At 41.3% G+C, this 14,962-nt stretch overlaps 1 protein-coding gene across 1 annotated transcript in view; it reads right to left on the bottom strand.

Moving 5' to 3' along the window:
* LOC112570963 (neuroglobin-like) overlaps positions 1–6,695 on the bottom strand; it is a 28,259-nt gene extending 21,564 nt beyond the window's left edge. Inside the window, exons 1-2 of the mRNA XM_025249719.1 lie at positions 6,246–6,695; positions 3,741–4,297 (exon numbers count right to left, since the gene is read on the bottom strand). Coding sequence (XP_025105504.1) covers positions 3,741–3,985 — 245 coding nt within the window. The 5' untranslated portion in view covers positions 3,986–4,297; positions 6,246–6,695. The remainder of the gene's footprint in view (positions 1–3,740; positions 4,298–6,245) is intronic.
* Positions 6,696–14,962: the final 8,267 nt, after the last annotated feature.

The following is a 14,962-nucleotide window of genomic DNA, read 5'->3' on the forward strand; positions in this document are numbered from 1 at the left end:
GCCATTCATCTGTACAACGGCTTTTGTTGATTGTCCTGCGTGGCCGTAAATACAGAGTTGGTGAGACGAGCCTACTTGTAGGATTGTAACATGCTCAAGAAGAGAAGAGAAAAAAAAAGAGAAGGATGGAGGGAGAGATAATGACAGAGAAAAATTTCTGTTTGTCTTTAATATTCGTATGTTGATTTTTTCTCCTCATATCGTAAAGAGTTCAGTTTAAGTTTTTAAAGCCTTGTATTAACAGTGGGAGAAAGCTTATTAGTCTTCTTTTAATTTTTCTTTTTTTATGACTGTTTTATTTCTTTTTTTCTTTTTCTTTCTAATTTTTTTTTGTTTTTTTTTTTTTGCTTTGTTTCTTTCTTTTCTTTTAACTTTGTTTCTGCTTTTATTTTCTTTTTTTGTGAATAATTCTTTTTTTATTTTCTTCTTTTTTATTTTTTTGCTTTTTATCTCTTTCTTTCTCACTGTGTAAAAACTTTTTCGCTGCAGACAGACAGACAGACAGACAGACAGACAGACTAAAAGTGTGCTTAATATTCATGCTCACCCCTCAGATCTCTAGCATGCGTGTATCAGAAGACTAAAGAAAATCAGTTACATTTTTAATCTTTCTGGAACGACATATTTTATTTTACATACCTGATTCTTTTCACAGTTAATAAGTTAAGTAAGGTTCTAATTTTTCAGAGAGGAATCTCTGAATTGACTCCACTGAGGCTGTCCGCTGGAAGGGATGTCTGTCTTGGAATAACGGGAAAGAAAGTTCGGCAGGTGATCGATTCCCAAGCCGGCTTGACTGACAGGTGAGTTACAAGTGCGAGACACGCATGTGGAGGAGCCTCAGGTGTGCAGATGTAGGAGATAAAAATGTTTACGAGGCGTGCACACACACACACACGCGTGTTAAAACTACTTTAATTAAATACGAACAGCTAAACAGTTCTTTATATTTTTAAACACCTAATCTGATCTTGTAAAAGTTTTGAATGTTTCTTCTTTTCAGTGAAAAGTATTTGTTTAGAAGTAATAAATCAACTTCTTCAAATCTTTAATATCTAATTATAGGACCTTTGTTGGAAATTACACCTGGAAAGTGCGTGAATGTGCATGATGAACTATTCTTTCATTAGCCAGGAAGCTGTAGAACATCTCCACCTTGTAATCTCCCTTCATCTGGAGGAAATAAAATTTGAAATATGGTTTGTTAGATGCTTGACTGAGCGAGATGATGTTTTATTATTGCTATCATTGGGTAATAGAGCAGAAATGATTGGCCACACGATTAACGATGAGATGTGGGTGGAGTTTGTAATAAGGATTTTATGCATGTTCCGGGTGATTTGCCTGTTAAGACAACCGTTAAACCTGTTAGGAAGTTCACCGCCATGTTGAGCTGGATATATAAGCGAAGGATGTATGTTTTCCAAATAATTTACCTTTATACACATTTTGGTCGCGAGGAAATGATTAAGTTCAATATATTTCGTTCATTACATCTTCAGAAAAATTTGAATTCAACCGGAAGTGGAATGTTTGATGGAGCTTTATGAGGTTCCACAGGAAGTCCATTGAACTGTGTGGTGATGGAGTCGTAAATAGCTACAGTAATGAGTTGGCCACCATCACAGCAGGTAACAAAGAAATATTTTTATAACAGAGAAGGATTGAAACAGATGAAGAAAGTCTCAGTCTTCCCTTTCTTTGTGCTTTCCTCTCTGTCTGCGTCCATGTCTTTGCATTTGTTTCATTGATGTTTGTTGACAGTTATTTACAGCTAATTCATGCACCAAGTGAAGAAAGGCATAAAAACACCAAGAAATAGATTACAAGAGAAAAAGAAAGTTTCTTTTTCTCCTCAACGTCTATGAACGATTTTCTATAAGACTGACAAAAGGTCAGCGTCATTGGAAGAAAGGAAGAATAAAGGTCATTAGGAAGACAGTCTTTGTGGAATCTCTCATCTAATAACAACTCTTGTCAATAGCACAATGGTATTGTCCCTCTTTGGGTAAATAATTCTGGATGCTGGCTTGACTGCTTGGTCCTCTGGGTTAGGACAATGAAAGCCACTTCCTATGACGACAGCAGGTGTTGTTTACAGAAAAACATGAAGAAGATTCTAACCAGAAAAAAACTCAGGTAATGGGTGGGAGGATGAGATGCACAGCTTCTACATGTCGGGTACTGGTGTTGAGTGCGAGTATTCGGCTCTTTTCATGAGTCAAAATAAATATCAATGGAGTTTTTGAAAGAGTTTACGACTGTGAAAGTTATTCTCATCGACAACATTAAGAGATCAAAAGCACTAATTCTATGAATAATAATATAATGATATGAAGATGATGTACAAGCATCTAGATGACAAGGTCTCAACTGAAACACTCGTGAGCTGTTGGCACAGGAAATGGAAAAAAGATCGAGAGAGAAAAGGAGAGAAAGGAATACGAGGCCTCACGTGCAGTAATGATTGTGTTTCAATGCTTTTTTGATCCTAATATATCCGATCTCTAATTCCAAACATTTTTTCCTCTAAATATTGAAATATTTCCAGTGTCTAACGCGGAAGACAACTAAGAACTTAGGTCGGTATAGACTAAAGCATCTTTGTGTTTTTGTTTTAGTGTGATATTCAATGTAATATTTTGTGGAACTCAAAGACTGGGGATTCATCTTCTATCCCACGTGTATCGGGTTGTTGTCACTCCGATGTCATGTGATCTAGAAATCTTCTGCAAGCGGTTACAAATCGATGGAGATGTTAACATCTTCCTGTCACATGATAGCAGGGTTAAGCACACCGGCTGTTGCTCAAAGTGCATGCGATTCCATTTTCTTCAGGACGGCCGGACTTTATTTCAGACCAGTAAGTACAGCCTGCAGCTGCGACAGACCCATTAAGGAAAGGCTGCGCTTGTTTAATGATCATTACAGACAGATCGAGTGCGCATGCGTTATAGGAGGCGTTTAGAAGGCCTCCGGCACGTGCTTCAGAAACTCAGTAAGGAGAGCGTTCAGGATTCATGGGATGTACCCGCATTGACATGTCCAAGCAAGCGAGCGAATGTATGTATGTGAGACAGACAGACAGACAGACAGACAGACAGGCAGGCAGGCAGGCAGGCAGACAGACAGACAGACAGACAGACAGACAGACAAAGATACCCTCTCAGACTACAAACGCGGGGCTGCACCGGAAGCGGATGTGTCGTTGTGACCTGCGCACGACTCATGCACGACATCACGTTCTGCAGACGGTAGATCGGACAGGGCAGCCGGCTTACTAAAGACTTGGCTCCAATGTCGGAAACATAGACCAGACGAGACAGACGTGACTAATGACAGACATACTGCAGCAGCCACGAGCTGGAGCGAGCGTGTACGTCACACCTCACACGTCACCGTGAAAACGTCCCAAACGGTCCATTACACCCTCTACGCGCTGCAAAAGACCGAGAGGACAATTTATGGCTGGGTTTAAAGTCCACAGAGTTGTTGTGACGAGATAGGCTGTTGCCTCGGGGAAGGGAGTTGTTGTAGGGTGGGTTGGGTTGGTGTCTAAAACGAGGCGGCGCTTTGTGATGAGATGTCCACCCCTTGCATGAACACGAAACGTTACAATCGCATTCACGTGAACACTCACATTCAACACGAGTTCTAAGTCACGAGAAAAAACATGAACACGCACTGATACGTGAACACACAAGCAAACCAAACAACAAAGAAATAAAAAAGACACTCACTTCATGAACATGGTGACCCCGACCTTTGCAATATCTTCCTGCACCACTTTCCACGTGGCTACCACCAGCTCCTTCTGGCGGTCTGTGAAGGGAGGCAACTCCTGGGCGGCTTTGTCCTCGATGGTGGCAGTGGCCGCAGAGTCGTGACCGTTGCAGGAAGGTCCGTTGGCCGGAAGGTACTTCCGGCGGCTGCTGTTCCTCTCGATGGAGGCCAGACTACGTCCTTTGGAGTGCTGAACCCCCATTGGTCCTCACTTTGGGCTCGATGACGACTTGTCTACTTTCTTGTTGCTGTTGCTGTTGATGACGATGACGATGCGTTGGGATCCTACAGCTGTGAGTTAAACAACTTTACTCTTGTCTTCCTCTACTATTTTTCTACTGCGGACCGACACACGATTTTAATAGACACACCTTTTTGGGGGTCTTCACCAGAATCGTGAACATTGCTATTTGCTGCGGGGCTGCTCTTGCTTTTAGAAATTCCAGACAACTTTCCTGTTCATTGTACTCGTACTTCCTGTCTTCCTGGCACAGGTGCAGACAAAGCCTGAAGTCTGGCACAGTCGGAGGATGAAACAAAAAGAAGACAAAAAGACTGACATGTACTCAATTTTTTTAAGCTAGAATACAACATTTATTTGCTGGGGTTAAAAAGATGAATAGTGGATCTGATATTACAACCACGAAAGAAAGAATGAAGAAAAGTTTGCCAAGGGCGTATTTTGCTATCTTATAGCCATTAACTTGAATGCGACCGACATTTGCTGGGAAAAATTATGTCTGGATGTTCGGAGCCAATGATAGATGATTAGATTATATAAACAGTTTTTACTGTAAGAAAAATACCACAAAGTCTTGGTTACATATGTAATAGGTAAGAAATGTATGTTTTTCTTCATTTTAATACATTAGAGAACTGGTTGATTATATTTTAAAACGAAAAACGGTTTACTTGCTTGAAATCAGAGAATGTGAAAGAAATACTAAATAATAAAGACAAAACTACTTTATTATATGATTAACAGACGTTTCCTCTATTTTCTGTGGCTATAACTATATTATCTACAGAAAAAAGCATACAAATAAAAAGAAAACAAAAATTAAATCCATTTGTCTAATATAACTTTCAGATTATGTAGTTTATGAATGATTTTGGAATGAAAGTAAGCACCACTGCGCCTCATGTGTGACGAATTTTACAGGTTTTGTCCTGCTGTCAGACCGTGCACTTTAGTAAGGAACACAGATGTTCTTCTGTCACGTGACTCACTTCATCTAGACACAAAGCCGACAGCGGCAAAGAACATCGACCATCCATGTTGATCGTAGAACCTTAAGGTTGTCCTTCACATCGACTGCATGGCAAGAACACAACCGAGGATGGTACAACAAAGATGATCTGGCAAGGACCCGGCGAACTGCCTTCCTCTGCCTGTCAACTATCAATATCCTGTCCTTTTGTACTTCCACTTCCACGAAATCGATGTGGGACTAGCTACAGTGTAATTAGCCACAGTAGCACTAAGAAGAAACAATAAACGCCTTGATGAAAAAAGTCTCAATGCAACTCGCTTTTTGCAAATTCCCAGCAAATTTCACGGATTGTGAAATTGGTTTTTGGGGAAAGTACACTCTCTCGTTCAATCTTTTGAAGCAGGTCAATTTTGCTCGACCTTTGAAGCAGTCAAAACCAACAGATACAACTGCGTAATCAGAAGAGTGGCGGAATCGGTTTCTCGTCTTCCACAGATTACTTGGACGTTTCAGACCTGTCCAACCTCGAAATGCGCCAAAGAGCTTTTTTCTCTGGAAAGACCTGAATAGGAAGCAGTGTCTTTGCTTTAGAGGCAGGTTTGCCTGTTCACCAACCTCCAAGAAAGTAGTTCGACGCGGATACTTTCAAAATGAGTTTTCGGGCTTAACACGTCACATGACAAGCATATTTCTTTTTTGTTCTTTGCCGGGAAGCGAATGCTGTAGTCTGTGTCTCCATTACTTCGATATTTTATGACACAAATAAAATAACTCTATCACCAGTAGTTCTGTTATTAATTATCAGCCTTATTTGCTCTGATGTTTGTTCGCTGTCTCATTACATTAGCAGCTTGAGATCAACACATTATCACATGTATCAACACATGTATTGATTATCTCAAGAGATTTCAATCATGTCCAACGTTCGATTGTGCACGTTGTGTTTACGAGCGCTCGCCGCGTTCAAGAAGCTGTGACTGACTCGCACACTCCACGGAAAACTTTCAAATATTTTAACGGAAAATCTATAACGGTTTCCTAAAGTAGTCTGATTATGTCTTAAAGATTTCATCTTAAAGCTCCAAACACTTAGTAAAAGGGAGTCTAAATTTAGAATAGAAATTCATCTACAGCTGTAAGAGCAAAGAAACAACTGAAAACTGAATCGTGGATGAAAAGACTAGTTTGTCATGACTTTTAAAGAAAAGTTTAAATCAATATTTGTAAAAGACGAGATCTGAGTCTTACCTTTGCTTGTAGTTCAGACCGAAAAACCTTCAAGTGTGGACCAACGTTTCCGAACAGCTTTGTCTAACCGTCTTGACCACGCGCGGACATGTTAGACGACAAAACCAAACCAGACCCTGGAGGTATTTCTACATTACCAAACTTCAGAATATTTTAGCAGCGTGCCTTCTTCATAGGCTGTTAAGCACGCGTACTTGGAAATTAAAAAAAAATAAAGCCCTCGTCTATGAAAAATAACACGACTAATAAACTTCACATCTCGTTGAGAGATTGCCGCGCGGCAAGCCAAGCGGTTTCGCAAGTTCACCACAAGTTTCAATGACGTGTCCGTCGTGACACGAGAGCTGGGAGAGAGAGTGCTGCTTCGTTCCTGAACGAAGCTGTAAAAGCCGTTGGAGGATGAGGAGGAGAACACGGGGCCTGCGTCTCTCTTGCCTGCAGTGCGTTGCTGCGTTGGCAGCACGGCGTTTTGTTGCAGCTGCATTGGTCGCAGCGTGCGTAGAGGTGAAGGAAGGAAGGAGTGCTGCTGGTGGTGGTGGTGCCGGTGGTGGTAGTGGTGGGGATGGTGGTGGTGGTGGTGGTGGTGGGTAGGGTATGTGTGCAGGGGTCGGGGTGAGAGAAAGGGAAACTGGGGGAGAGGATGGGTTGAGAAAAGCGGCTTAACTCTAGGTGGGTCGAAACACGTGTCTTCTTCTCGCTGTGGCTCGATTGTTCGGCGGTAAGATCGACAATAATGGATGTGTCTGACACAAGTCATACATTGACCAGCAGCAGAATGGAAGGAGGGTGAGGGGAGAGGGAGAGAAGGTTCAAAAACTCTGTATGCAGATTATACATAAGGATATTAGGAGTGTGTGCGACAATATGATTATTATTCAAACGCGTGGTAGCAACTGCGAACTGATCATCGTGCGCCATTCAACGGTCGTGAACACCTTACATCATTCTGTCATCTCTCCATCTGTTTATTCTCTTATTTATCGGTAGTTTCCTCTACCCGCATAACTGAATAGGACCTCCCAAATATTTCACGAAGATGAGAATATGTAAGGTAATGGCAATCTGAAAGTAAGGATAAATATGATACAATAGGAATGATCGCAGAAGGATAACAAATTAGTAGGTTATTTTTGCACTTACATACCCACACAGAATGAAGAGAAAGAGATTACTTAAGTGCCTAAATACACTGACATATAAAGAACGACCAGAACTCGTAAACAAATGAACTGACTTGTCATCAACAGTCTAACTGGAACAACAAGAAGCCAGCTGTTCCTCTCGTGGCATTCTCCTTTGTTTTCTACACTTCGTCTTTGTCACTTTAAGTATTTTTCTTTCTTTCTCACCTGCTCGATAATGGTCTTGTCCTCATTCTTTAAGAAAGTTTTCTCGAAACCTTCTCTCTGTCTGTCTGGCTAAGATTGTCTTTGTTCTCTGCGTGGAAACTTCTGTCACCATAGAATCCAATCCAGTATAATCAAAATCCAGTCAACACGTGACCCAACAACCCTTTCTTGGCTGTCAGTCAACATGTGATCCAATCCTTAATTAAATGTCACTAAACCTGTGACTTATTCTGTCATTGGCTGTCACTAAACCTGTGACTTACTCTGGCATTGGCTGTCACTAAACCTGTGACTTACTCTGGCATTGGCTGTCACTAAACCTGTGACTTACTCTGGCATTGGCTGTCACTAAACCTGTGACTTACTCTGGCATTGGCTGTCACTAAACCTGTGACTTACCTTGTCATTGGCTGTCACTAAACCTGTGACTTACTCTGGCATTGGCTGTCACTAAGCCTGTGACTTACCTTGTCATTGGCTGTCACTAAACCTGTGACTTACTCTGGCATTGGCTGTCACTAAACCTGTGACTTACTCTGGCATTGGCTGTCACTAAACCTGTGACTTACTCTGGCATTGGCTGTCACTAAACCTGTGACTTACTCTGGCATTGGCTGTCACTAAACCTGTGACTTACTCTGGCATTGGCTGTCACTAAACTGTGACTTACTCTGGCATTGGCTGTCACTAAACCTGTGACTTACTCTGGCATTGGCTGTCACTAAACCTGTGACTTACTCTGGCATTGGCTGTCACTAAACCTGTGACTTACTCTGGCATTGGCTGTCACTAAACCTGTGACTTACTCTGGCATTGGCTGTCACTAAACCTGTGACTTACTCTGGCATTGGCTGTCACTAAACCTGTGACTTATTCTGTCACTGGCTGTCACTAAACCTGTGACTTTTCCATACCTGTCATTGGCTGTCAGTGTACACACGAACAACTCTGTCCGTAATTTGAAGCCAAGACATTTCCTTGTTTTCCAGCTCCGTTTCTTTGATGTCCACCAATCGCGGTAAATTTGCTTACAGTAATTGGATGCCAGTCGGTTCATGTCCTGCTACTGGCTTAAGTAACAAATAAAAGCAAAACTGCATTTAGACCAGACTTTTTCAACAAAGACGGAAAGTTCGTCAGTCTGTTCGCTTGCCTAAGAATTTTTCTCTCGAGCGATTCTTTATGCGCTTTATAGCAAGTCGGTCTGACAGCAAAGGGAAACAAACAAATCTTAATTTGTAATAATAAAAAATGGAGCTAAAGAAGATTTTTATTTTGCTGCAATTTTTGGACAGCACACTCTTATTTTTGAGAAGGGTGAAAAGAAAGAATATCGTTTCTCCAGAGCAGATCCCGATTTTTTGAAGCCTGACACTGATGAGTTATTATTCTTAATTATCAAATTAGTGGATCTTAGTATAAATTATCCCCCTTTGAGGACACATCCATAACAATCTCAGTCTTTCACTCAAAACTGCCTAGTAAGAGCTAAACTGAAGCAACTACAAATCACAATTATCAAAATATAGCCACACATTTTTTTTACCACTTTTATTTCCTCATCTCTTTTAATCTGCTTTTCTGGTATTGCAGTAAACAAATCTGAAAGTATTAAGCTCACAACAACAAATATAAAAATAAAACCAGAACAAAACAAGAATTTCACAGTGTGTCATTTCATTTGGTAAACCAGTAAATAAATGTAGAGAAAAGTATCAAACTACATCAAACAACAAAAGTATACGACTCGAGCATGGACAAGCTAAGGTAGATAACCGCTTGTGACACTGAATGTCTCAATGAATGACTGATGAGTTAATGAAGAAAATCGGCAGAGCAGTATCCAAAAGTCTCACTTGAATATTAACGGGGGTCTTTTCTTGCCGCCATTTACGAGTTCAGAAATCAAAGAGTTTAAATGGAGTGTTTAGGTAGGTATGAACTATTCTCCCCTCAAAAAGAGACAAAGATACAAATCTTTTTTTTTTAATTACTAGATATGTTCCATGAACCGAGCAGCATCTTTTTTAAAATTTTTAGCTAGAGTCGATAGAGACTTCAAAAATAATCAACAAAGCAAGGAGATACAGAAAATGGTCGTGCTGCAGACTGATGGGGCGACTCGGAATAAGAGTTGCCGTTATGTTTAAGCCTCGGCTCTCACAGTCATCGATCATTTCATCAGGATGAAGACGCAATGGCGTCGCGCCCACAGCGTTGAAAACCCCACGTGCACCAGGCGCGCTCACACACACACACACGCACACACACACGCACACACAAGACTGGAAAGCCAGACCAGCGCCAGTGTGAAGATGGTGGAGGCCACTGTGGGTCGCGGTGAATGAGCCATCATGGTGCAGCTATTCCCACCCTGCGGTACTGTAGTCCCTGGCTTCAAAACAAATCAAGTTGGTCATGTGAGGTTTGCTGTAGTATTTAAGCTTACAAAGTTGTCTGCCTTGTGCTTCAAACCGCCGGAGGGCGTAGACCTGAGTGGGTAGACTTGGCGACAGCGTGCTTACAATGGAAATCCTCCCTTCATCACTTCTCCACCATCCTCGCAACGCTCGAGGATTTTTATCTCTTTATTGCATCTACTTCCTAAAAAAAAACCAACAGAACACTAACATCAGACAGTCGAGTATATCGATTTTATTGACTCTCTACCTGTGTTATTTACCTCGCTGAGAGATTCTCAGACAAGACAGAGGACGTACAGAGCGTTTCTTCTGGCAGGGTCCTGTCTCATTTCCTTTCTATCATCTGTCTTTCCTTTCTGTCATCGGCCTTTCACACTGTCACTTTATTTAAAGCACACTTGGAAGACATGAATGTCTGTGTGAATCTCCCTCTTACACTTTTGATGAAGAATGAAAGAGAGAAGCACATAGTGAAAGATGATCCTGGCCTTGTAATCGCCTATAACTGAGGTCAATATGTGTCCCGCTGCCTTATGGGATCACCCAAGTTGCCGAGTGGTCACAACATCCATATCAACCTATTGAATTCTGGCATGGTTCACAGTCTAATTATTAATCCAGGTCATTACTGCGCAGTTTAAAGTATCTGATGACTATAATCCAGATTTTAATGCACCGTTTACGAATGATTGATAATTGTAACCCACGTTTTATCTACACAGCTTACTGAGGATTTAACCCTGGTCTTTAATGAACTACTGACAAGAGACTGATGATTATAAGCTAGTGTACAGTTTAAAGGACTCTTTTTTTTCAAGAGAGGATCTCTCGTTACCTACCACTGCGATAAATTCCACCAATCAACATTAACAGTCTATACAGTGTGATTAGTGTTTTCAGAGGATGTACTGCAATTAACAAATAGTTTTCATTGATGGACTGAAAAAGATATATTGTGTCGTCTCCCAACCTTTTAACAAGAACATTTTCGTGATTTTGATATTCTGTATTAAAAATGATAGAAAGAGTTAAATAAATAATTGCGATCAGCTATTAGACATCATCGACACAAAAAATGCCTGTCAGGTAGACCTGTGCTCCTTAAAGGGATCACTCCTGGGTCTTTTCTCACTTTTTCTACGTCTGGCGGTATCGAATCTTCTGAAACGACCATTTTGTATTCAGCAAGGATTGGCCATTTGTTGGAAGTTTTGGTTGGCATTAGGCACGTCCAAAAGATTTCGCTATGTGAGAACTCGTTATAGGACTAGTTGAATTTTTTAGCATTTATCTTTGATTTACAAATGCAGAGTATCAAAAGAAGCAGTTAAGACATTTCGCATTCAGCTCGTGGCATTTGGAACATCAGTAGCGGGAGTGCTTAGTAAGCATGATGGTCCTTCTCTGAGACATTGCCCCCAACAACAACCCCGGAGATGGAAGTTAACGAGATTTTTTGTTTTTATTTGGATGATTTTGGGTGTTTATTTTTTTATAAAATGCTCACGTCCATCGCCATTAAAAAAAGTAAGCGTTCAGTACCTTCTAGAAGAGAAAAAGAACAAGTGGTTCCCACACACACTCTCTGACACGAGGCTCAAAAAAAGCGAGAAAGCCCTTGGTTGAACGAAAAGTAAAAACAAGTAGCTAGCGGCGCTGCTGAAGTTGACGTCAATGGCGATAAGGCGGTCGAGAAAGATGAAGTGTTCTCTTCTCCACTTATCTTTGAATCATCAAATGTAATCTTCTGTTGGCGTTAGCAAGCAAGGCACGTCACCTTTACCCTTACCTGTCTCTGCAGGTGTGCTCAATCTTTGGCTAAGAGAAAAAGCCAGCTATTGCAACATGTAAGTGTAAGACGAAAATCATCATCATCATCGTCGTCGTCGTCGTCGTCGTCGTCATCGTCATCATCATCACCATCATCATCATCATTATCATCATCATCAAGAATGTGTTGAAACCTTTTTAATTTCTTCGACGTAGACGAAATTTCAGGCTGACGTTATTCTCTTTTTGACGTCGTAATGACAGTCTACTACTTTTACGTCATCAAACACGTCACATCACACTGTCAGAATCAACCAATGAATGTCAAATTAAGTGTTCGACAAAGACGATGTTCACGATCACTGCACCTTATCAGAAAATTATATCCTGGAGACCGGTTATTAACCTGCTATAACGTGTGATGACCACAGGCTGGGTTGACGGGTGTGGGGTCAAAATGTGGGGTCGCTTTTGGCTTTGCACTAGCGCCCAGTTCTTCTGCCAGTGACAGGTCTGGTGATGTTTCTTTTTCTTTTTGCTGCACTGCCTTGTTTTCCACGGTGTGTGGCGCCATCATTAATTCTGATGATAGAGAAGCGGGATTCTAGGGCTGCAGATATCACAACGGTTGGCTTCCATGTGCTGTTGTACTTCCATGTACTCTTGCAACGTCTCCGGGTCGCAGTGACATCGGCGGTTGGAATAAGACAAGTACATGTGTAGCTGGCCGTCTGCTTCTGAGATGTCTGTTCATCTGTCATTGTGTTGGCCGAACGCCATCTGCTACCATTGCATTGAAAGGTGTCAGATGTATGGGTGTTTTCAAGGATTTAAAGGATCCTTGTGTTGATTTTTCTGCAACTGGTTGCAGATTGCCCATTAGGCTATGAGGCTGATGATATGGGCTGATACTCCAATCCAGAAGAAGACTTCTCTGGCCTTACTAGGCACTTGTCACGACCCACGTATCCTTGGTGCAGACTCATTATAATTTCGGGCTGCAGTAGCTTGGGAACTGCCGTCTATTCAATTTTAAACAGTAGACTATATTTTTCACTCATCCTGTCGTGGGAATCTGGGAACGCTTTTATGCCTTCGGGAATATATTTCTTGTCTTCTGGCCACTATTTTCAAATAAAACATTTCGGAGACAGCAAAGCTGTATCTTTGCTCCTTTCTTTTTGAAAGAGTTCCAACTTGTTACTGGAGATTGGCAGACTACTGATGATGAGGTGAACGTTAGCCTCCCAGTGGTCGCTTGCAGATGACTGTGTCAGAAAAGAGGCCTCTTCTTTTTTCGCTTTGTGGACCATCTGGGCCTTTTACTTCATCAGCCGCAGCAACATTCTTTGGAGTCTTTGAGAAGCCGCCTGCAATGTCGTCTTGAGGATTGATTTCGGGGACTTGTGATCACTTTCCACAATCACTGGCTGTCCATAGACGTAGCAGCGAAAGTTTTTCAAACCTAAACCAGCGCCAGCACTGTTTATTATTAGAATTATTATTTTTGGGAATATCCTTCTTCAGGGCCATTCAGGGATCGTGAGGCAAAGACTACTGGTCTCTCTTCCTACATCCTCACACCTTGTGGCGACTTGTCTGCTCGCAGAACCACAGGCTTGCATGTATCACAGGAGTGGACTGGAAACCGTTTTTAGCTCGTTGATGGAGCTTTCATGTTGTTGTTACGTCAACCTCAGTGTACCTGAAATAGCCAACTCTACTACTGCAAATAACATCTTACTACATTTTTCTATTACACTCCAACTAAAAATATGGCATGAAAGGATTCAGTGTGGAAGGACATGGCACTAAATTATCTGGTCTGATGCGCACACTGTTGAGTAACAGATCAAAGAGCTGCTCGAGCAAAAAATATCATGCGAGAACAAAGTCTTTCACTTTGGATTTCAGATTCTGGTAATATCTCTGTGGTGTCAAGGCGTGGGGTTCAAAGCGAATGTTATCAATACTGGGTTGGAAAACATGTCTTACATGTCATGAAAAATATAAATTTCCTTCCGTTTAGTGATTATATTTTCATTATTCAGGATTTTACAGTTTTTTGAAAAAATCTGTTGTCAGAAATGAGATATTTTTAAAAACCTGCCTGCGCAGCGGTATGTAATGTTGTTTCCTGAAAATCAACAGGTAGCAAGGCCAGCAATGGAACCTGGTCATCTTTGTTGGTGGCGATGTAGTATAGTCTCATGCCTCATGTCTCATGTACCTGTATCCTGTCTCATGTCTCATGTATCCTGTCTCATATCTGAATTTTCCATCTCAGTGTGTAAGATAACAACTCATTCAAAGCTGGGCTGCATCTGTTTCCATACATATATGCACTCATTTTGCGTCTGGAGTTTATTTTAATGTATCAAAAGACAGATAAACATTTATGACACCTAGCCCCCAAAAGATAAGGTAATGTGTTTATAATATCTAAAATTAAACCTTCAAAAGAAAGGCTTATTGATAAGGTAATAAGCGTGAACCTAATCTGCAGGCAATTTCCTTTACGCCTCGTTACCTTGGCAATGTGTTGTTAGTACATAGAGTTTGCTGCTAAACAAGGTTGCTATATTGTTGAGGGTGTAATATTATTGAGGTTTCTATATTGTCGAGGTTGTTATACTATTGAGGTTGGTATGTTGTTGAGGTTGCTATATTATTGAGGCTGCTGTATTGTTGAGGTTGCTGTATTGTTGAGGTTGCTATATTGTTGGCCAAGATTGTGTGTTGGCAGCTATCGTTACAAACTATCTCTGGGGAAGGGTTAGCTGGCGCTTCTTCCGGGGTTGTATAATTTATCTGGCCATGAAGATAAAGATGTCTGAGGGCTTATTCGATGCACTGATACATCTTACAACAGCTGCCCGTTCACAGTTTCCGCCCAGACGACACAATCGCTATGTCAGCCCGGCAGGCCCGGTGGACCTGGAGACCTGGAGGACTATTATGCTTCAGTCGTGAGGCCGATATCTGGCCGTGGATGATTTCTTAGCTAACAGATCAGGGCTAAACTTTCTCCAGACTATAAATATTTATATTTGCAGGTGTTGCTATCTCTACACACGAGATTCCACGAGGAAACACGTTATAGAATTTCGCTAAACGTTTGAATGTGAAGTTTGTGTCTCTTTCCATGAACTAAGCCATGTTTGTGAATCTGTAT

The sequence above is a fragment of the Pomacea canaliculata genome, linkage group LG8 (assembly GCF_003073045.1).
Source record: "Pomacea canaliculata isolate SZHN2017 linkage group LG8, ASM307304v1, whole genome shotgun sequence".
Taxonomy (NCBI): Eukaryota; Metazoa; Mollusca; class Gastropoda; order Architaenioglossa; family Ampullariidae; genus Pomacea; species Pomacea canaliculata.